General features: G+C 40.7%; 1 protein-coding gene across 3 annotated transcripts; it reads left to right on the forward strand.

Annotated features, from left to right (window-relative positions):
- Positions 1 to 4,405: 4,405 nt before the first annotated feature.
- On the forward strand, positions 4,406 to 18,344 carry LOC119791540 (protein IWS1 homolog). Of its 3 annotated transcripts, XM_038297689.1 has the most exons (17): positions 4,406 to 4,619; positions 7,505 to 7,587; positions 8,593 to 9,271; positions 9,636 to 9,701; positions 10,083 to 10,284; positions 10,857 to 10,914; positions 10,994 to 11,100; positions 11,173 to 11,323; positions 11,731 to 11,813; positions 11,910 to 12,039; positions 12,113 to 12,230; positions 12,374 to 12,485; positions 13,763 to 13,819; positions 15,096 to 15,152; positions 15,487 to 15,598; positions 17,408 to 17,559; positions 18,033 to 18,344. In XM_038297689.1, exons 1-16 carry the CDS (start codon positions 4,589 to 4,591, stop codon positions 17,531 to 17,533), a joined length of 2,172 nt encoding a protein of 723 aa, XP_038153617.1. In that variant the 5' UTR covers positions 4,406 to 4,588; the 3' UTR covers positions 17,534 to 17,559; positions 18,033 to 18,344. The 3 variants fall into 3 exon arrangements, with proteins under 3 accessions (XP_038153617.1, XP_038153616.1, XP_038153618.1); XM_038297688.1 differs by lacking the exon at positions 17,408 to 17,559; XM_038297690.1 differs by lacking the exons at positions 13,763 to 13,819; positions 17,408 to 17,559 and having other exon boundaries at positions 4,407 to 4,619.
- Positions 18,345 to 24,145: the final 5,801 nt, after the last annotated feature.

A 24,145-nucleotide genomic window follows, 5' to 3' on the forward strand; every position in this document is an offset into this window, starting at 1 on the left:
GTGTAGACCTGTTTCATTAGTTTATGTTTTAAACCTTTCAATTGAAGCATAGTTAAAAAGCAATGTCTTTCTTTCCTTTGTCGATTTTCATTGAATTTTGATTCATTATTTTTTCTAGATGTACCGTATTTTCACGACTATAAGGCGCACTTAAACGTCTTTTTTTTCCCTCAAAATGTGCGGTGCGCCCTATGGTGCGGTGCGCCCTATGTGTGTTGTAACTGCGACTTTTGAGACCACCTCATTGAGGAGATGATGAAAGAGTGGCTGAATGTAAGGAGACCAGGTGTTTTTTTTTTCCACCCCTCACAATCGTGTTAATATGTAACTCCATGCGTGCCCATCTCACAGCTGATGTGAAAAACATGGGGAAACAAATTAACCCTGTGCTCGCTGTTCAACCGCTCGACATCGGTGTGAACCGGACCCAGCAAGTGCAGCAGAAGCAGCGAGTTTACATGCAAAGTCAATGGTTGACGCGCGTATAAGGCTGGGTGGCTCCGTATGGATGCGTGGCTGAGGCAGGTGTATCTGAGAAGACTAGGTGTTTTTTTCCACGCATCACCATTGCTGCGTGCCCATCTCACAGCCGATGTGAAAAAAAAAGGTGAATCAAATGAACGCTGTGCTCGCCGTTATCCCGGGGGTCTGACAAAGGAGCTTCCACCGCTCGACATCGGTGTGACGCGGCCGTTCAAAGTAAGGCTGCGAGCGGCGTGGGAGCGATGGATGACAGACTGAGACCACAGTTTCAGGAAAAGTGGGAGGCAGCGCCGGGCAAGTTACGCCACCGTTTGCGGATGGATTGTAGATGCTTGGACTAACGTATCTGCTGGCTCTGTTGTTCAAGCTTTTGCAAAAGCCGGCATTATTTCTGAGGAGCTGCGCTGCACGGAAAGTGACTGACAGCGCAGAAGGGGAAACTGGCATGTCGGATTTAGCGCAGCTGTTTAATTCAGAAACAGAGGATGAGGACTTTGAGGGGTTTGATTAATACTCTGTAATAAATACTTGAATAAAGCACAATCATACTCAGTTTTGCTCCCGCTGTATTTTTCTACCTGAAAACTTAATTCAACAGCAGCCTCTGGGCCGCGGCGCATCCGGACTCACCTCCGCAGGTGTTTTTTCATCTAAATAATCTAAATCTTTTTAAGTGATAAAGCCCACCTGAAAATTTAATCATTGCAGTCAGTTCATCCAGATTATTATCCTGCCTATGTTTTAAGTTAATTTATGCGTCAATAAACGAAGAAGAAGGGGAAACTGGCATGTCGGATTTAGCGCAGCTGTTTAATTCAGAAACAGAGGATGAGGACTTTGATGGGTTTGATTAATACTCTGTAATAAATACATTAATAAAGCACAATCATACTCAGTTTTGCTCCCGCTCTATTTTTCTACCTGAAAACTTAATTCAACAGCAGTCTATGGGCCGCGGGGCATACGGGCTCACCTCCGCAGGTGTTTTTTCATCTAAATAATCTAAATCTTTTTAAGTGAGAAAGTCCACCTGAAAATTTAATCATTGCAGTCAGTTCATCCAGATTATTATCCTGCCTATGTTTTAAGTTAATTTATGCCTCAATAAACTGTATCAGAGGAGTAATCACAGCCCTGTGTCATCAGCATGCCGGTTCCCAGGTTTGAATAATACTTTGTAATAAATACACCTTGCAGCTTTATTTGCTGTGATCAGTGGGAATAAAGTAGTTTTAATATGTTTTTAAGTGGGAAAATCCACCTGAGAGGACATGTACCTGTATATAAAAAACGCGCCCTATAGTCCGGTGCGCCTTATGTGTGTGTTAAATACAGAAATGGCACACATAACTGAGACTGCGCCTTTTAGTCCGGTGCGCCTTATGGTCGTGAAAATACGGTAAGTTATTTATGTGACTATTGTGGGGATTTCTTTAAACAAATGAACGGAAACAACAATTGTGTCCTTGTGTGTAAGTTGAGAGTTTTAGTAGCCTTAGTAGATTTTTTGATTTCTTAGTTTTCTGATAGAGTGGGAGGCTATGACCACAGGGAAAACCTTAGAACCGTGAGGGTTCGAACCACCATGAAGAGGATGTGCATTTCAGTCGGTGTTGTGAAGGTCTGAAATAAACTCCAAAAAGAGCTGAAGAAATGTCCAAGTTTGAGTCTGTTTAAAAAAAAAAAAAAGGCTCAAACTGGTGTTTTTTAACATGTACTGTGAGGAAGAGGGGAGGTGAGTGTCATTGTGGGGTGCGGGGTGGGACCGGTGGGGGGAGCGGGAGCAGGGACTGTGGTGTTGTTCTGTGGTACTGATGATTGGGGGGTTCTGGGGGGTCGCAGTTCTCTGACTGTACAAGGGTGTAAATGTGGATTTTGACCTGATGTGTTTGTGTAGGTCTGTATATATTCATTTACATGTATGCATGTAGTTGTATATATTATAGTATATGTATATATATATATGTGTGTATATATACATATATAATTGTTTATATATGTATATATGTATTTTGTGAGAATATTAGATAATAAACAAGTTTAACAGGAAGGTTACTCTACTTTAAATTAATTTAAATGCTATTAGAGGGAAAGAGCACATGAAAAATAAGTTTTTCTTCTTCATATCCCTTTTCAGATTTTTTTCATTAATTGATGTCAGTTCTCTGGCGCTATATACCAACAGGTTTATTTGGTGGAGGGTTTTGTTTCTATTTATGTTCAGGTGAATTTAGTTAGTTTGGAAATTGCTGTTTGTTTCTGTTGATATTGATTTGTCCTATTTTGTGTGTATTTGGTTGATTCATTTGTTTTTGTTATTGTTGATTGTCAAATTGTCTGAAATAAATTCCTATTCATTTAATAACTCATTCATTCTTTGAATGTTAAATACTTTAGAGTTATCCCTTGAAATTAATTTCAAAAATGGAGAAGAGGCCTTTTTATGTACAGTAACAACATTTGTAGAGATGCCAGGATCTGTTTTCACAGAGGAATAGTTGATGAAGCCAATCTATGTTCAAAGCAAAGAGAAAGAAGCGGGTTCAATACAAAAACAGTTTAATGAGAAAATGTCTTACCAAAGAGAGCAGAATAAATGAAGCACATCTTCAGGGTGTCCTTCATAGAAATAACAGGTTAACGCTCTTAAAATGCTGTTAAGACATCTTTAGGTTGGTAGATGTTTATTTATATTTTTCCATTCAAAAATATTAATTATAAGGTGTTCTAATAAGATAGTTACGGAAGAGGATTAGGGCCACTGAAAAAATAAAAAGTTAACTGATTTTTAAGTATTATTTCAATTTAATGTGGGAAAAAGTCAGAATTCTGATTTTTTTCTCAGAATTCGGACTAAATTCTGGCAGCTAACAAACATGTTAGCAACAGGCCGTAGCCAAGTATGTTTTAGAGACTACAGTAGCTCTCTTGTTTTAATCACCTTCTGCTCGTCCATTAATGAAATAGCATCACAGGGGACCCCTCGGGCACGTAAAAAGTTGCCAAATTCCCTTATTTTCCACCAATGTGTTACTGGCCCTCCCAAACAGCTCACATCTTTGTCAGTGAAGCTGAGCGCTCCCATATCTCTTCCTTCATGGTGCCCATCTACATTAAGATCCAAAATTCTTAGATTAAAGTTGTAGGGAAGCGGCTCTTCCAACCGTTGCATTTCCGAATTCTCCTGAGTGGTGCCCCATTTTACGTGAAGGAATAAAGTGAATGTGATTGGTCTTTAATTGAGAGAGCGGGATTGTTGTGGTGGAAGATTCGCAAGCAAGTTTGGTTGTTGACGGTTTATCGGGAGCATCTTGCTAACTAGTTAGCAACGTTGTGCTTGTAGGTTCCTAATGGGAAATTCCATTGGGACCAAGGAGCACTAAATTGTTGACCTAGAAACAACACTGTCAAGGAACGCTATGGACAACGGAAACATGCAAGAGTAAAGTAAAGATACTTGTGTGAAAATGTAATGAGTAGAAGTCAAAAGTAGGAGGAAAAATAAGTAATGGAGTAAAGTATACATACCTAAAAAGTGTACTTAAGTACAGTAACGAAGTATTTGTACTTCGTTACTTGACACCTGTGATTTATATACATGCTTAAGCCAGAATGATTTGACATTTAAATATGATTTCCCTACAATTTTACAGTCAGAAAAAAGTCTGAATTCTAAAAAAAAGTCAGAATTCTGACTTTTTATCTTATAAAATATTAAACTGAAATAATATTTAAAAATCAGTTAACTCTTTTTATTTTTTCAGTGGCCCTAATCCTTTTCCGGAGTTACAACAAAATAAAATTCTAAGTTGTTGGGAGTGATGCTCCAGATCTATAGGTGGCAGTATTACACCTCGGTTTGTTCTCCATGCACCATAAAACATCAAATGAAGAGACGTAAGTTACGTAATCTACGACGCATGCGCAGTCTACGATGGTTCCCCCATTTTGCCTGTTGAGCTGCTAACGGCAGCTAGCTTCTTGTTTTTGTGCCTCTTGTATCTTCATTTATGTTTGGTTTTTATTTGTATTTCTTGGCTGGGAGAGAAACTCTAGTAAGAAGGTACCGGCCCACCCACTGAGGTCCGACCCGGAGGCCAGAAAGATGGACGGGGGAGAGGAGGAATTCATGTCCGGTAAGTGCGCTCTGCTACCCGGATAACATGCTAGCATGTAGACGTTAACAAAGCTCACCATGAGCTGCTCCAGTGGCGGGGTTAATCGCTACTAACCTGAGGTTCTGAAGGCTATTAGCTCAATTGTGTCTGTAATGCTCGCCCTGGTGGGGGTTGGTTTCCCGCTATTTCCGTTTAAAATTGTCCTTTTGTTTTGTTTTTTCTCCTTTATGAGCTGGGATTTCAGTGTCTGTTGGCTTTCAGGTTTTACTTTCACTCACTGGTTGATGGAAGACAACCTCTGGTTAAAAACATCTGGGTCCATATTTAAATTACTTTATTTCTTGCTGAACTTCCTGGAGGATCAGAATTCTCCAGATTTATCAGCAAAGTATTGATTGACTAATGAATACTATAGCTGACCTGCAGCCCACCTCATCACTGACTGTAGAAACATGCTGCTGGTCCAAACAAATATTTCCCCCATGTTGCCCTTCAGCCTCCTGGACTCTTTCTTCTGTTCTACTGTTGGTCCTTCTTCCATCTCAGAGCCATCTGCTGAGATCCTCCACTTCCTTTATATATATTTCATATTTCCCGGTGTTAGATCATTATCATTGATGATGTGAGTTTATACACCTTAATATTAGCTACCTGTTACGTGTCAGAACTAAAGTTTTCCACAAAAGTTAATCTAATTAAGACAGTTCTTCTGTCTGGATATAGAGTTAGAATATTCATTTTGTACTTGGCAAATATTAGGGAATGGAATGAGAGCGGTGTCCTTAATATAAAAACAAAGTGTAATATTTTGATAAGGCTGGAGCCATGGCTGTCCACTCATCTTCTAATGTTTATGATGTAAAACGGATGATGTGGCAGACTGGAGATGTACAAAATGCATTTATAACTGTTAATCGGGGCCACTTCCTGAGAGGTGAGCAGCTGCCTTCTGTAACCTCTAAGCAAATTCTCTGATCTTAGTAAGATTACAATTTCTATCAGAATTTTTTGTCATGTTTCCTGGTTATTAAATACATATATGTTTTGAGGTGTTATTTAAAGAGTTTGTCCTCAGTGATCTCTTTTCAGGAAAAACCCTTCCTTATTTTAGTCACTTAATGATCTGTTAAGGTTGTGTTGGATATTACGTACAAAGCTTTATTACAGCTTTATCTTTATGCATTATCTGAATGTTTTTTCTCTAATAAGGTTTCAGATCTGGGATTTGTTTTTCTTAACGAAAATCCTTTTTTTCTAATTAGTAATTACAAGTTCCCCGCATGACATTTAAGGCCATCAGGATTTTTTTTCATCAGGTTTATTGTAACATGTTTGTAGATTGTCTGAATGCATATCTGGGAACAGATATTATTCAGTTGAACTAATACCCTGAGAACTTCTTAGTGAGAAGATGTGAAATCAGGTTATAATTTTGAATTTAAAGCTATTTCTGATTTGTGAGGTTTGGGTTTAACGTACAATCATTTCTTTCTATTTTATTCCTGGGTTTAAGGATGCTTACATCATAGTTCTCCAGCTATTTTTAATGTCTTAAATTTCGGCTGCATTAAAGGAATAGTACACCCAAAACATGATTAGCCTTCATTTTCTACTCACCTCCATGCTGAACAACACTCTGGAGTACTTTTTTGATATCTCAAATGCATCTGGAGATCTGGGAGGCTTCTTGCTGTCTGCTGACATTCAAATAATGGAGGTCCATGGCGCCCGAGACAGAAAGGTCCATAAAAGTCCACAAAAACGTGTCAATATTCCTCCATACTGCTCGTCCAATGTAATCCAAGTGTCCTGAGTGGGTAGCATCCAGAATTTACTCGAAACGAAGTCATTTAGAATGTTTTTAGAGCATAAACAGTAGTGTATAGGATTTCCTAATAGCGCCCCCATGCGCGCTCGCGATTCTACGGAAGCCGGCAGACCAAACCAGCGCATTCAGCTCGGCAAAGAACTCATGCTCTTCCTCAACACTGAAGTCCTCAGACATTTTTCTTTCGTTGTTTCTTTCTTTGCACAGGTAAACAGCACATTTCTTCTTCTACGCTTGCATTATCGGCAGACCAGACGCTGAATGCGCACTTTCTTCCGGTTTGGTCTGCCGGCTTCCGTAGCGTCGTGAGCGCGCATGGGGGCGCTATTAGGAAATCCTATACACTACTGTTTATGCTCTAAAAACATTCTAAATGACTTCGTTTCGAGTAAATTCTGGATGCTACCCACTCAGGACACTTGGATTACATTGGACGAGCAGTATGGAGGAATATTGACACGTTTTTGTGGACTTTTATGGACCTTTCTGTCTCGGGCACAATAGACCTCCATTATTTGAATGTCAGCAGACAGCAAGAAGCCTCCCAGATCTCCAGATGCATTTGAGATATCAAAAAAGTACTCCAGAGTGTTGTTCAGCATGGGGGTGAGTAGAAAATGAAGGCTAATCATGTTTTGGGTGTACTATTCCTTTAACTTCTGTGATGCGGTCCAGAACAACAACATTTGCCCACAAATGTTAGTCATTCTTACATAATATTCTCTTAGAGCCTGAAAAAATTCAGCCGGTAAACTGAATTGATTTATTCGGATCTGATTTAGTCCGATTCTTTTAGAGCATGAACACACCCCAGCCTAAAAGGTCTGACATGGTTGCTGTCACTGTGTTACTTTTATTTTAAATAACTGTTTTCCATACCTCAAATAAAATCAGATCATCTTTTTAAGTGTCTGATTAGCAGGAGCATCAACATAGCTCCAGTTAGATCTGAGTCGGTTGTTTTGTTTCTGAGGAATATTATCATGTTTGTTGTTGTGTTTCCCACGCCGAGGTGCTGGGTTTATGCAGTTTCGCCCGAAACCATAAAGGTTAACTTTCTAATGTTTGTTTTCAGATGATGGAGGCGGCACCCCGGTTCAGGATGAGCATCCTCAATCCGATGGCGAGGACATGAGAAGCGACGGCCATCAGTCAGAGGTCGGCATGTTTGTTCCTTTTGATAAAGAATATTTAATGCTGTCCAGGGAACAATCCTTTCAGTCGACATTGAAAAATCATCAAACTGGATTTTTTTTGTTTTCGCATTTTTTGATGGAAAACTAGAACCTTGAAACAAGAAGAACTCTGCTGTGTTCTCGGACTTAGTTTTTGTTTTAAATTTATTTCAGTAGTAGGCATAGATTATTTTTTAAAATCTAGATTAATCTCACTGTATGGTGAGATGGCTCATTTGAATTTAGCATTTATGACATGTGTGCCACCTAAATAATTAGTAACGGTAAGTCTTTGAACAGGTTTTTATCATATGAAACTTTTGCTCTAGAGATGAAATAGGCTAAATAAATAATACAGAAGCTACATTTTCAAGAAGCGTCCCACTTTACCCACAGTCACCCAAACAATAACCAAGAAACAGACATTATTTTGTGGTATCTCTCATGGTGTGGTGGTCAAAAAGAAAATCCTGTATTAAAATCTGTTTTTTTTCCGTTATCTTATGCAGGCCAGTTAGTTACCGTAAACATCTAATTTTGGCCAATCATATATCAACGGTCATCTGTCAATCAAATGTTTTTGGTCATAGCAACTTGATTCATATGAGGATTACGCTGCACATGTGGAGGAGCATTAATCTGCACCATATTCTGAATCGGCAGAATGATTCCATTTGGCGTCTTGATCCTTCTTCTCCCTCTTTTTCTTTCTACCCAAAAAAAAAAAAAAACTTTTAATTTTCTTGTGGGACCTCTTTTATACAAGCTAATTTCTGTTTTGTGGTGTTTGTGTTGCATTCACTAAAACTGGGAAATTACAAATTGTCCTCATTAATACCATTTATTTATTTAATGGAAATTTCTTCTTTCTTTGGAAAAGAAAAAGCTTTGTTTTGTGAATTCTTCAAAAATCGGCTAGAGGTTGATTCTTCTTCCTTTATCTCTCACTGGTCTCCATGGTGATCTTCTGCGTTTTCGGTCTCTGCAGGACGAGGGCAGCAACGATGAAGACGCCTCCAATGCCATGGAAACGGGCGGCGCAGCTAGCAGCTCAGACACAGAGGAGCGCCGCAAGGCAGACAGCGACTCTGATGGCGAGGCCCCCGGTGGCCACAATGACAAAAGTGACTCGGAGGCGGAGGCTCCGCGGCCGGCAGACAGCGATGACGAGGACACTGCAGTCAAACACAGGATGAGCGGCTCAGAAAACGATGAGGAGGAGTCGCCGGAGAAAAGAAGGGCGAGCAGGTCGGACAATGAGGAGTCGTCTCCGGTCAAACCCGCAGCGTCCGACAACGAGGAGGAGGAGGACAGGTCCCCCGTTAGACGCAGAGGGAGCAGCTCAGAGGTGGAGGACGGGGAGGACACTGCCAAAGCCGCCGCTCACAGCGACTCTGAGAACGAAGAGGAGAAACCTGCCGTGTCTCCGGACCGGCGCTCTGACAGTGACTCTGAAACAGAGGCGCCCACCAGGCGCAAGGCGGCGGCAGTGGACTCAGAGGAGGAGGAAGGAGAAAGCGGAGGGAAGTGGAAGGGGGTGATGCAGTCTGACAGCGAGGAGGACGAAGGAGTACGAAGGAAGAAAGCTGCAGCTGGAAGTGATGAAGAGCAGCAGGAGGAAGGCAAGCAGCAGAGAGAGGACAGCGATGAAGAAGACGAGAAACCAGGTACCAGATTAAACGTCCCCCCCACCCGCCGAGGGGGGCTGTATGTGATTCTGATTGGATATTAGAGCAGCAGTCCTGTGAGAGACCAGAGGAGCGGCACCTGAACCTTTTCTGGTGGTAGCCGGCCCAGAACCTGATCTGTTCTAAATGGATCATTGTTCTGATGTTTCTCCTTCAGGTTTTCTACCACTTTGTTCTAGTCTAGCAGTCCCACATCATAACACAGCTACCACCATGCCTGGTACAGACTGTTCCATTTAGAGCCTTGTTTTGAAACCTCAAAGTTCTTGTCTTCGTGTCGGGTCGTGGGATGGTTGTGATGCTGCTGCAGTGTCTGGGTTAACATGTGTCTGTGGATCCGCAGTGAAGAGGAAGAAGGCCATCCTGTCTGACAGCGAAGACGAGGACGAGGATAAGGAAGACAAACCAGGTAAGTCAGGCGGCTTTTTTTTTAGTTTAAAACATGGTTTCTGTGGGTCATTAAAAGTCGTAAAATTATAATTTTTTTAAATTGATTGTAAAGCCGTTTGTTCGGAAAAGAAGCTTGAGGGGGAGAAAAGCTAGAAAATGGGAAAATACAAATTTCAACTAAAGTGGCTGAAAATCGAGGAATTCAGGACATGGCTGTAGCCTGTCGACGGTAAGGATGGCCAAGGATTTTACGCTGTTATATATATAGAGAGTCATGGGTACTTGTTGATGGCATTAAATAATTTCTAAGAGCATTAAAAAGCATGAAATTGGAGTGACTCATTCCTGTAAAACCTTTCAGTCATTCGTTTTCTTTGCTTCCCTCCTTCTGACTCGGCAGTTAAGAGGAGTCGGGCGGTGTCCGATGATGAGAACTCGGGTAGCGACGACGCTTCCGACGGTCCGGATAAAAGCCTGGCAGCCAAGCTGAGGGAGCTCGGATCAGACAGCGGGAGCGACGAGGACGACCAGGCCAGGCCCGCGACGGAAAAGGATGAGAAGGCTCTGTTCGGCAGCGACAGCGACTCCGGAGAGGAGCAAGAGTGAGTCTGAGTTAATCTGTTCAGGCAAACTTCGCCCCCTACTGGCACAATGTAGAGCTGCAGGCGTGACGACCAGGGAGGGAAGAGGCTGAACGAGAGCTTCTCCCTCCCTCAGTTTACTCTGAGACCTGATTCAGAATCAGAACAAACACCAGCTGGGTCTGAGGTGGCGCAATCATCTGTTCAGGATCAGAACCACAGACTCATATCTGGGGCTTCGGTTCTGGAAACTAAACATACCTTTGATACACTGAACCTGTGAAACGTATGTAGCAATTCTGGTCTAAGCTGCATCTGGGTTTTATACCGGATCTCAGGAAATTCTGAAAACCTCGGATCAGATGGTCCAAAGCCTGAGAAGGAGCCTCCTCTTTAACAGAGGGAGTTACAGCCTGATGCTCGGGCTGCAACTCCCCGAAATCTGCAGGAGAAACCCAGAACAAACTGTGGGAATGATTGATCTTTAGAACTTAATCCAGTTTTATATGGTTCTGAAGTCCTGGGTCCGGCCTGTAGTGGATGTTTGTTGGGGATTAAACTGACTGCTGACCCAGATTAAATGTTTTTTGCAGGAAAATTATCGCCGATATCTTTGGAGAGTCCGGAGATGAAGAGGAGGAGGAGTTCACGGTAAGCATTCCCTCTGATGCTGTTTGCTGTGAAACTGATCAGCGGTCAGCTTCACCTCCAAAACCACCTCCTCCTGCAGGGCTTCAACCAGGAGGAACTTGAGGCCGACAACAAGCAGCCAAAGGAGCAGCAGCAGGCGGTGGAGGAGTCGGACTCCGATGAAGGGGTGGACCGCAGCGGGCAGGAGTAGGTCCTGATCCGGTGGTTTGTTGCCATCTCTGTCAGACGCTGAGGTTAACCTGTGTTTGTGTGATTTAGCACGAGCTTCATGTCCGATTTCGACATCATGCTGGCCAAGAGAAAAGCCATGAATAGTCGGAAGAGGCGACATCGCGACGGAGGAACGTTCATCAGCGACGCTGATGACGTTGTTAGCGCCATGATAACCAAGATGAACGAGGCTGCAGAGGTAAGCCCTACCTACCCTCCACAATAAAAGGCCCTACAGATGCAACTGCATTTCCATTCTGGAGACCTGATTTTCCCTTCAAATTAAAAGCCTTGACATAATGAATCCCATTTACTTAATCTGTTACAAGCCTTGGTGTATTTCTCTCTGCCTGCCTTTCACAGTAAAATCCTTTGCCTGATTAACCTTGCTGCCTTTCACAATAAAGGCCTACCATAGTTAATCTCTGCTTCTTTTAACATTACAGAGCTTGGTATAGTTAACTTTCACAGTAAAAGCCCTGCTTATTAAGCCTGCCTGACTTTCACAATAAAGGCTCAGCAATAGAACGTATTTTATAACACTTTCATAATAAAAGCTTGGCAGACGGAGCTATATACCCCACTGATTGTTTGTTCGTTTACCAGGAGGATCGGACTCTGAACAGCCAGAAGAAGCCGGCGCTGAAGAAGCTGACGTTGCTGCCGCAGGTCGTTATGCACCTGAAGAAGTAAGGATTTGTTTTATTTCTGCTCCATTTGACCACAGAACCAGCTGGTTTCCACTGGGACCAATGTGAGGCACTGCTGTCCTGTTTGTCCCGCAGACAGGACCTGAAGGAGACCTTTATCGACAGTGGAGTGATGTCAGCCATCAAAGAGTGGATCAGCCCTCTACCGGACAAATCGCTGCCTGCCCTGAGGATCAGAGAGGAGCTGCTCAGGATCCTGCAGGAGGTGAGTCCTGACCTGTAAGTGAAGCTGAGCTGAGCTTCTGAATTTTCAGTCACTCTGCGTCTTTCTGCCGCAGCTTCCCAACGTCAGCCAGGAAACCCTGAAGCACAGCGGGATCGGCCGCGCCGTCATGTTCCTCTACAAACATCCCAAAGAATCGCGTGCCAACAAAGACCTCGCTCTGAAGCTCATCAGTAAGAACCGCTGCTTTCCTCGCCAGCACAGGAAGATGAACGTTCTGGAGCTGCAGGAGCTCCTCTAATATAAGACGATCTAGCTGCTGAGTTGATGATGATGATGACGACCACGTTGGAGCTGATCCTGTGGCTCTTTGCAGATGAGTGGTCCCGGCCGATCTTCGGTCTGACCTCCAATTACAAGGGGATGACGAGAGAGGAGCGGCAGCAGAGGGACCTGGACCAGCAGACGCCTCAGAAACGCCGACTGAGGTGACGGCCTCACAGGGTTCCCAGCACACCCTCCTCTTCCTCATCTTCCTCATCACACACTTCATCTACCCCTTTAACAGCATCTATCTGTCAACTTCTACCTATAGAAGACCTATGTGTCAGCTTCTAACAGTAGAGGATCTATCTGTCAACTTCTACCTATAGAAGACCTATGTGTCAGCTTCTAACAGTAGAGGATCTATCTGTCAACTTCTACCTATAGAAGACCTATGTGTCAGCTTCTAACAGTAGAGGATCTATCTGTCAACTTCTACCTATAGAAGACCTATGTGTCAGCTTCTAACAGTAGAGGATCTATCTGTCAACTTCTACCTATAGAAGACCTATGTGTCAGCTTCTAACAGTAGAGGATCTATCTGTCAACTTCTACCTATAGAAGACCTATGTGTCAGCTTCTAACAGTAGAGGATCTATGTGTCAGCTTCTAACAGTAGAGGATCTATCTGTCAGCTTCTAACAGTAGAGGATCTATGTGTCAGCTTCTAACAGTAGAGGATCTATGTGTCAGCTTCTAACAGTAGAGGATCTATGTGTCAGCTTCTAACAGTAGAGGATCTATGTGTCAGCTTCTAACAGTAGAGGATCTATGTGTCAGCTTCTAACAGTAGAGGATCTATGTGTCAGCTTCTAACAGTAGAGGATCTATGTGTCAGCTTCTAACAGTAGAGGATCTATGTGTCAGCTTCTAACAGTAGAGGATCTATGTGTCAGCTTCTAACAGTAGAGGATCTATGTGTCAGCTTCTAACAGTAGAGGATCTATGTGTCAGCTTCTAACAGTAGAGGATCTATGTGTCAGCTTCTAACAGTAGAGGATCTATGTGTCAGCTTCTAACAGTAGAGGATCTATGTGTCAGCTTCTAACAGTAGAGGATCTATGTGTCAGCTTCTAACAGTAGAGGATCTATGTGTCAGCTTCTAACAGTAGAGGATCTATGTGTCAGCTTCTAACAGTAGAGGATCTATGTGTCAGCTTCTAACAGTAGAGGATCTATGTGTCAGCTTCTAACAGTAGAGGATCTATCTGTCAGCTTCTAACAGTAGAGGATCTATCTGTCAGCTTCTAACAGTAGAGGATCTATCTGTCAGCTTTTTGCTGAAAGGATCCAGAAGCTCCTCAGTTTTTCTTTCAGTTGTTTTTCTCCAGTTTTCACAGTTTGGTTCTGAAGCTAAAAAGCAGAAAGCTTCTCTCTTCCATTTTTCTCCTCTTTCCTTCCTCTCACCCCCATCTCTCCCCCTCCTCCCCGTTTCCCCCAGCGAGCCTCAGAAGGTGGAGAGGGCGGAGGAACCCGACGTCTTCTCTCCACCCAGCAGGTTTAGTTTCAGAGCTGCTGCATGTTTGCGCTGCAGGTCCTTCAGCCTCAGTAATCCTGAATATTACTGATGCTGGAGATGCTCCAACGCCAGGAAACCAGAGATGCCTGTTTAGTGTTTACTGCCTGGAATGATGATGATGAAATGATGTGCTTTTATGAAATGGTGTGTAACAGTAGACAGTAGGGGGCGCTGCTGCACTGAGGAGTGTTGATCTCCTCCTGCTGGCATGATTTTAAACTTTCAGTCTTTTCTGAGCTTCATGTTGCAGGAGGATAGCATGTCCAGCTGCTCAGTATCTCTGAAGATTAATATTTAAAGTGTTTATTTTCAGATGTTCAGGTTTCCTTGTTTAATAAAACTCTTGTCCACATTAAACATATTAGAGAAAATACAAAAAGAGGAAAATTTTATGAAAAAATATGAATAGAAATAAAACAAGATTCAGATATAAAAATTATAAACATCAGATGTAGTGGATAAACAAATACACACTTTGACTAATTATCAGTCATAACCTGGTATTTTATATGTACAGTGCTTCTGTATTAGTCTTTGAAATCATAGTTAATAAGTTTTCGTAGAAAGTTCAAACGACCTCATCCTGACCACTTTTCATTCTCTTTATGCAGTGAGGGTATGCATGAGAATATGATTTGTGTTCATGTGGATGTAGCATTAGCAGCATTAGCAGTTAGCCTCAGTTTGTTTACCATCGTTTCTAGGGTTTCTGCTTGTAGGAGAGTCCCTGATTGGTAGAATAGAGATGAAGTGTTAGCCAGGTGGGCTAACATTAGCGCCCTTCCATGAATGATGTAAATCACTAAGAGGACCAGCAGGTTTTAACTAAAGACCAACGCAAAAAGTCTTAAGAAAAAGTCAGGTTTTTAGGTGATGACTTCTTTATATGTGGAAAACGTGCATGGAGCACAAAAATGTGCATTTAATGCGATTGTAGAGATTTGGGAACCCTAAAGTTAACTGTTTAGGACCTAAATGGCAGCAGAGAAGAAGAGTTAGTTATTCATATAGACCCATATTTCCCACTGCTGTAGCCTCGACCCGATGGTAGAGATGCCAATCAGCAGAGTTCGACGTCGTTGCTAAACGTTCTGAATCAGCTCAGTTTGGGTCCAGAGATGATGTTATCTGCTTCACTAACCCGCTATGGGGTGAAGCCTGGTGTTAACGGCATGGAGCTTCTCTGGGATGAGCTGTTTGTGGTGCAGCTGGACCTGAATGATCAACTGAAGCTTGTGTTTATGTCTCTGTGCAGCGCTGGAGGCCAAACGCCCCGCAGAGACCTGGAGAAGCAGCTCACCGGAGAGGAGAAGTCAGAACCTTCATGTTTTATATCAATAGTTTCACTCGAATGAAGTTCTTTTTTTGTACCTTTTTTTTGCTTTTATTATTCATTGAAACTTATTTTAAATCAGTTTGATAGTGGTTTTATTTTTTTAACTTACAGTCAAATATTTATATTGTTTTTTTATTTTTTTTAATATATTCCTTTTATTAAAATCATAAAAAAAAAAATTTATCCTAAAATTTAGTATTTCATTTGTTAAATTAAGCTCTATTTTTTTCTATCAGGGCTGATTAATGTATCTGGAGATTTAAACCAGAGATGGTTTTCCTTAACCCATGTTTCTAACCCCTCCCCCCAGAGCTTTGCGACCCGGTGACCCTGGGTTCTGCGCCCGAGCTCGTGTTCCGATGCCTTCAAACAAGGACTATGTGGTCCGACCCAAATGGAACGTGGAGGGGGAATCCAGCAGGGTGAGTCTGAACCTCTGCCTGCGTTAAAAACTGGATGCTTTACTTAAAGGGATCCACCTCTAGATGATCACGTTGGTCTGAAGATATTTTAATTTTCCTATTACCTTAAAGTCGTTGGGAAATCATATTTAAATGTCAATCATCCTGGCTTAAACATGTATATAAATGTTCTCATCAGATGATATTGTCCCAACAGTTAAAAAATTTCTATTTTTATAAAAATCCTGTCTTAAAATCTGTTTATTTTTATTTTTCGTTATCTTATGCAGGCCAGTTATTTATACGTCAGACTGTACACCTAAATTAGGCCAATCATATATCAACGATCTTCAAATCTTTTCAGTCATAAAAAAATAAAAATGACGGAGGAGACTCATCCACGACCTCCGACACTAAACTCTCCTCCTCTTGCATGTTTCCTCTGTCCATTGCGTTCCTTGACAGTGTCGTTTCTAAGTCACCAATTTAGTGCTACTTGGTCCCAATGTTATTTCCCATTGGGAACCTGCTAGCACTAAGTTGCTAACTGGTTAGCAAAATGCCCTCGACAAACCGGCCACAATCAAACTTGCTTGAAAACCTTGAGCCACAACAATCTCGCCCCCTTGATAAACGACCAATTACGTTCACTTAATTCCCTTGTGTAAAGTCTTGCACCACTCGGGAGAATTCGGAAATGCAACAGTAGGAACAGCAGCTTCCCCACGACTTTAAAAATTGCAGTTGTGATGCATAAAAGCTTATCATTGTTTTTAAAATGATATATCCTTAACCCTTTAAAGCCCGATCCAAGAATAAAACAAAACAGAAAATTTCTTTTTTTTTGGTTTGAAGTCCTTATTTGGCCTTTTAACAAAATATGTAAAAAGAAAAAACAGAAATACATTTTTGATATTAATAATTTATTACTATGCGATAAGTCAAGATTATTTTTTGTGTAGTCTTCTGCCCTCTGTTGTCAGGTATATCTGATTGTGTACAATAGGATTTTGAGCAAAGTTTTTACCATTAAATTATGCAAAAGGTGTCAGATGCAAAACATTTCAGAAACCGTATTTATCAAATATGATACATTTGGCATTACAGGGTTAACTTTAGTCATTGGTGTTTTAATTGGGTGGAGCAAGCGCTACAGGAGCTAGCATATGTCATTTACCCAAAATGCATTGCAATGTAAACATGGTGACATCCATCTGGCAATTTTTTATTTTTTTAAAACTAAATAGCTTTGCTGTACGTTTTGTTTAGTATTTTTATGTTAAACATTAAAAATAATTATTTCTCACATAAAGTCTATTTTTAAAATAAAATGTGAACTCCATTCAAATTTGAATTTGATTAGAAAAGAGAAACTCATTTGATTTGTGAATTGAATCATAAATACATTTGTAATAAAGTTAATGTTTTTAATGCAAGCAGAGATGATTAACAAAACATTAGAGCTGCTCATAAGAAACTTTTTTTTCTACATTAAAAAATTCTAATTTCATATTAAAGCTAGAAACCTTTTTTATCTGGCCAAACTTTTTGCTGCAGAGTTGAAGGTCCCAAAGCTTTTAGCTAAATATTAGCCTCTTTTTTTCCCAGAAGCATCTCAATGGATTCAGTCCAAACATAAATCTAGTAGCAGATCAGGGTTGAAGTTTTGGTTCTGATCCATTTTGAGGTTCCAGCTCTAGTTGGCATCATGGAATGGATCTTATAAGTAGAATAAAACATCCCACGTTGAGCAGCTGATCCCTTACCTGCTGTTAGTGACAGTATGACCCAGGTGAGGTCTGCTGCTGAGCTCTGATTGGTCCTCTGTAGAGCGGCTATAAGAAAGCAATGAACCTGCTGGAGAAGCACAAGCGGCGCTTCTCCGAGCAGAGGAAGCTTCGGCGGCCGCAGGGAGCCGTGAAGATCAGCATAGAGGGGAACAGGATGCCGCTGTAGCTCCTGCTGCTCGCCTGCAGGGGGCAGTAAGTCTGTCTGCATGGTGTGGAGCGCAGCAGCTGATGCTGTAGAACTAATCAGCACGGATGCTGTGAATGAAACGGAGCTGGAGGAGCTTCCAGGACGAGTTGGTTGGTCTGACTGCGCTTCATTTACACCTGAACTGGTTTAACTAACATAAAGAACAGCAGACTGCAGGAACGACAAAAACTAAAATCCTTGGCTGCTGTAGAAGATGAGGAATGCAGCAAAGCTCCATTTAGCCATGGCTCTGAAGGTTCCTACGCAGACGGGAAGATAAAAACATCTGATCTAAATATCCTTTCTTCAGAAACTGTTAAACCTTTCGTAGCTTTTTCTTCCCCTTCATTCTGATGGTTGGATGTAAAACTAATAGAATCTGGAACTTTCCAGGAAACTGCATAGGAACCTTTTTTAGAGCATTGGCGACGCTCTTATTTTGAAATAACTTTTCCGTTTCCTGTTTTTTATCCTACAGGGGCCAGTGAAGAAGGGTTTGTCTCGGGTCGATAAACAGATGCGTAGATTTGCAGACATCCGGCGGCTGACGAAGACGGGTCACGCCGTGAAGATCAGCGTGGAGGGGAACCGGATGCCACTCTGATAAACTCCATATCTATTTTTTTAGGATCTCTTTGTTTTTGTTGTTTTGTTTTAATGTGGTTTTCTCCCAGTGCCGCCCTCCTCAGGTTCAGCTCTGCCTCTCTCAAAGGGCTTCTTAAAGAATGTGATTTATCTGCTGTAAAGTTTTCTGGTCTACGAACAAATTCAATAAACTCTCCAACACGGCGATGTCAGTCATCTGTTTTTATCTAGCTTTTAGTTTTCTCAGCATCTAATGGGTTCCATCTGCTAAACATTCAGGGTTACTTGATGTGATTCAAAACAAAAATATTGACCACACTGCTAAAACAATCTAAAAAGAAATAAAAATTTCTTCAAAGAGTAGTATTTACCCTTAATTTAAATGGGCAAATAAGATGATCGCCCATGAGTACACTCACCGGCCACTTTATTAGGTAACCCATGCTAGTAACGGATTGGACCCACTTTTGCCTTCAGAACTGCCTCAATTCTTCATGGCATATATTCAACAAGGTGCTGGAAGCATTCCTCAGGGAGTTTGGTCCATATTGACATGATGGCATCACACAGTTGCCGCAGATTTGTCGGCTGCACATCCATGATGCGAATCTCCCGTTCCACCACATCCCAAAGATGCTCTATTGGATTGAGATCTGGTGACTGTGGAGGCCATTTGAGTACAGTGAACTCATTGTCATGATCAAGAAACCAGTCAGAAGATTCCAGCTTTATGACATGGCGCATTATCCTGCTGAAAGTAGCCATCAGAAGTTGGGTACATTGTGGTCATAAAGGGATGGACATGGTCAGCAACAATACTCAGGTAGGCTGTGGCGTTGCAACGATGCTCAATTGGTACCAAGGGGCCCAAAGAGTGCCAAGAAAATATTCCCCACACCACCAGCCTGAACCGTTGATACAAGGCAGGATGAATCCATGCTTTCATGTTGTAGACGCCAAATTCTGACCCTACCATCCGAATGTCGCAGCAGAAATCGAGACTCATCAGACCAGGCAACGTTTTTCCAATCTTCTATTGTCCAATTTCGATGAGCTTGTGCAAATTGTAGCCTCAGTTTCCTGTTCTTAGCTGAAAGGAGTGGCACCCGGTGTGGTCTTCTGCTGCTGTAGCCCATCTGCCTCAAAGTTCGACGTACTGTGCGTTCAGAGATGCTCTTCTGCCCACCTTGGTTGTAACGGGTGGTTATTTGAGTCACTGTTGCCCTTCTATCAGCTCGAACCAGTCTGGCCATTCTCCTCTGACCTCTGGCATCAACAAGGCATTTCCGCCCACAGAACTGCCGCTCACTGGATGTTTTTTCTTTTTCGGACCATTCTCTGTAAACCCTAGAGATGGTTGTGCGTGAAAATCCCAGTAGATCAGCAGTTTCTGAAATACTCAGACCAGCCCTTCTGGCACCAACAATCATGCCACGTTCAAAGTCACTCAAATCACCTTTCTTCCCCATACTGATGCTCGGTTTGAACTGCAGGAGATTGTCTTGACCATGTCTACATGCCTAAATGCACTGAGTTGCCGCCATGTGATTGGCTACTTAGAAATTAAGTGCTAACGAGCAGTTGGACAGGTGTACCTAATAAAGTGACCGGTGAGTGTATTTTTACTGTTAAAATAAGATTATTAGATAATATTCATTTGAAAAAAGACAATGCAATTTTTTCTTATTTTAAATGTAAATTGTCTTGTTCAGTCTCACTCAGTTCAAGAAAAAATTACTTATTTTAAGAAAAAAAGACTAGTCATTGGTGTTCATTTAAAAATAGAAGAGCCAATACAAGCCTATCCTCCCAGCATCTCTAACTGGAGATGAACCTGGACAGGTCACATGACATGCAAGGGAGGCCTATGGTCATTGTTACCCTGGGAAGAGCCCAGGCTGCACAAGGAGAATTTGATAAGACTATTCAGCGGGACAGCAGTGCTACCAGCTCATCCGCTCCTCTGATTTATCTTAGAGCTTGGCTACTTAGAGGATTCTCCATATTTGGCTGAACAAACAGAAGTTCAGAATATTTAAAAGGGAAAATAAAATGAAAATGTTATAGATAAAAATCGGTGGCTGGGCTTTGTTTATATCAACCCAGACAAAAAAGATATATTTCAGAAATCCTCCTTCCCTGAACATCTCTGTTCAGGGGTCCGTTTCACAAAACAGGTTCAGCAAAATCAGACTCAAGTCCTCAACTCTGATGATCTAGCCTAAGGTTGCAGCTTTAGATGAGCCGAGCGTGTGGTGACATCATAAGTATGCTTCTGTTCCAATTGACCCATATTGATGCTGCATGCTCCAGTCCTCCCCAAGTATATAATCTAAATCCCTTTATTGTCCCACAATGGGGAAATTTACCTCTACATTTTGACCCATCTCCTTTGGGAGCGGTGGGCTGCCATTTTGTGGCGCCCAGGAAGCAATCGGGGTTAAGGGTCTTGCTCAAGAATCAAGAGTGGAGGATGTGGGGATCGAACCGGGGACTTGCAACCCTCTCAGAGTACAAGCGCACTTCTCTAACACACCGGGTGGACGTTCATGTCCTGGTGGGTCTGGAAATGTTCAGAGCTCAGCAAATTGTTCTGGAACTAAACATTTATTCTTCATTGAGAAGCAGATCTATTAAGATCCAGCATGGAAATCATTTCCACATGAACCAGTTGCACTTTTTAACAAATGAAACAGACCAATATTTGCTTCTTTTCATCTTTATTAATAAGCACATTTGAAGATTGGCAGAGGGAACAGAACTAGTTACTGAGCAGAAAGTTTTACACATCGGAGAAACAGTAAAACTCAATAAAGCGGCTTAAAGGAGCCTCAGTCTGATCTGGTTTCTTTCTATTGAGTGATGAGGGTCATGCTGCTGTGATACATGCAGAGGAACCAGGTCAAATCAAACAAAGTATGCCTGGAGCAATGAAAATGATAACGATAGCTGATATAGATATAAAGCAGATAGTATGTGATGTTGTTACTGAGTCCTTTTCTGCTTTTGAGCTTTAAGGGACAAATATTCTGAAAAGTTCTCACCTAGATAAAGTTTAAAACTTAAAATCTGTAATGTTAGAAAGTAGATAAACTATTAATGTTAACTAAAACAACACAGCTAATGTCAAAACAGGCACTGTTTACAACAAAAAACTAATGAAATGTATTTTTTTGATATCCAGATATCATCGTCATTGTTTATTATCTGTGAAAGTCCATTTATTTTGATGAGATCATTATACTTTTAAAAACTAAAACCACGCTTTGATTTACTTTTAAAGCAACATCGTGTGACCTTTGACCCAAGTATTTACAACGGAGTATTAGGGCCAGCCTAGAGAGTTTTTTTTCTTCTATTTCGAGGATAAAGTCATAAAATTATTAGAATAATGTCGCAACAACAATAGTTATACAATATGGTCAATAAAGTTGTCAAATTATGAGAATAAAGTCGCAACGAGAATAGTCATGAAATTACGAGAATAAAGTCGTAAAACTACGAGAATAAAGTAACAGTTAGAGAATAAAGTCCTAAAATTAAGAGAAGCAAGTTGTATTTTAGGAGAACTCAACTACAGGAAGACAGTGCTTCTTGTAGTTGACAAATACGGAAATCTTTTAGCACCAGCATCAAATTAGGCAGTAGGTCAAAGTGGACTCAGGTTGCTGTTTGATGTTGCAGGTTGCCTTTCATATGCTGGCCGGAGGTTGAAGCTTTCTCTCTGAAACGCATTGTTGTATGATAAATTTATTCTCGTAATATTATGACTTTATTCTCATAATGTTATGACTTTATTCTCGAAATGTTACGACTTTATTCTCGTAATGTTACAACTTTATTCTCGTAATGTTACGACTTTATTCTCGTAATGTTACGACTTTTTTCTCGTAATATTAAGACTTTATTCTCGTAATGTTACGACTTTATTCTCGTAATATTAAGACTATTCTCGTAATGTTACAACTTTATTCTCGTAATGTTACGACTTTATTCTCGTAATGTTATGAGTTTATTTTTGTAATGTTATGATTTAATTCTCGTAATATTACGACTTTATTCTCGTAATGTTACAACTTTATTCTCGTAATGTTACGACTTTATTCTTGTAATGTTATGAGTTTATTCTTATAATGTTATGACTTAATTCTCGTAATATTACGACTTTATTCTCGTAATATTACGACTTTATTCTCATAATATTAATACTTTATTCTCGTAATGTTATGACTTTATTCTCGTAATATTACAACCTAATTTTCGTAATGTTACGACTTTATTCTCAAAGTAAAAAAAAAAAAAAAAAACTACGAAAATTCTAGCCTGGCCATAATTCTCCGACGTAAGTATTACCTTAATTTGAGATACATAAAAAAATTTTTTTGGTCAATATACAGTATTTGGTGCATATTGATAGTTGTGTTTGCTACCCTTCACAAAAACACGCATTGAGTCCGTCTTTATTTAAATCATGCTATTTAGAGACCTGCTTTACAAAAGTCTGAGCTCCTCCTAAACATTAGATCTAACTTAGACGATTATTTGGTCAGATGTTTTGTTTCACTGATGTAGTCCAGAGGGCTAAATGGGGCCTTGTAAGTTTCATTTATGCAACACTGCTGTGGCGCTAACTGATGGAAGTTACAGGTCTAGCGCCTCTAGTGGATAAAACTCACACTGCATTGCTCTTGATAACATTCAAAATGTATGTACATTTTTACTTTCAACATGAAAACCTCATTATTAAAAAATGTTTCTTCATCAAATAAAATATATTGCCATTTTCTTCACTGATGAATTTCAGCGATATAATGTGTGGCTTAATATTTAAATGTCTACTAGGATAAAGTGTTTAAAAGGAGGATAGGTGCTAAACAGATAAACTTTCATTAGTGGTTTGTTTCTGACTTTTCTAGTGCTGCAGTAGAAAGATCTCACTGCATTGTTGCTAAAACAAACAAACAAAAAACAACAACAAAAACATCAACAAAACGAACAAAACAGCAGGAACCTCCTGTCAGGTCAGGCGGTTCGAGTCGAGGTGCCTGTCACCTCCAGTCAGGAGCCACTAGGGGATCCAGATATGGTGCATTCAGGTGAAGTTCGTGTAATTTTTAAAAATAAAATCATTAAGTGGGCCTACAATAACAAATATTGGAGGATGGGTGTGTATTTAAAATTATAATTAATTAAAAATAACTAAGATTATCTTAGAATATTTCAGATTTGTTCATAAGGGTGATAGAGGGTTCTTGCACAAAGAAATGTGATGTTTCTCTCTTTAGTGCTCCAATAGGAGCTTTTGAGAAAAACAATAAAACACATAATTTGAACAAAACTTCCACCATATGCATGAATAATAAATGGATGGATGGAAGCAGGGATGGATGTATGGATAGATGGATCAATGGATGACATTTTTTTTATTGTATTTACACATTTGTAGCTATTAATTCAGATACGTAACCATTTCAAGGATTTAATTGATTGATCTTCTCATTCTGTTCTGGAATTGAATCTTTTGCTCTAGCATTTAATTCAATATTTAGAGAGTTTTTTTTGTATCTTTTTGCTTGAATAAAATATGAGTTAAGATTTTTTTTTTTTTACTTATGCTTTACTAAACTATAAGAGAAGATTTAAAGTTAGAGTAATAACTGCCGGGTTTGTTGTTTGAACTTATTTAGAGAGGACAGGAAGTTGCATTTAATTACATTAATGAATTAATCTGAAACTTACTTTTCTGTATTTTAAAGTCTTGGATTAAGTCTGTTTTGCATAAATATGTTTTATTTCTCCTTAAGACATGTTATTTTGGTCCAGATTTTCTGAGCTGCACCTGAATGCATCATTTAATAAAGGGCTTGGCATGTCCAGGTGTGTTGGAGGGTCACAGGTGTGGGTCAGCAGGTAATTGGCGGTAATAATCATCTGTAGTGACCTCATTGGGGAGAGAAAAAAGAGGAGTTCCTGTGATTTTAAACACTTTTTATGCATTTATTGACA

The sequence above is a fragment of the Cyprinodon tularosa genome, unplaced genomic scaffold, assembly GCF_016077235.1.
Source record: "Cyprinodon tularosa strain WSP-4 unplaced genomic scaffold, ASM1607723v1 ctg394, whole genome shotgun sequence".
In the NCBI taxonomy this organism is placed as follows: Eukaryota; Metazoa; Chordata; class Actinopteri; order Cyprinodontiformes; family Cyprinodontidae; genus Cyprinodon; species Cyprinodon tularosa.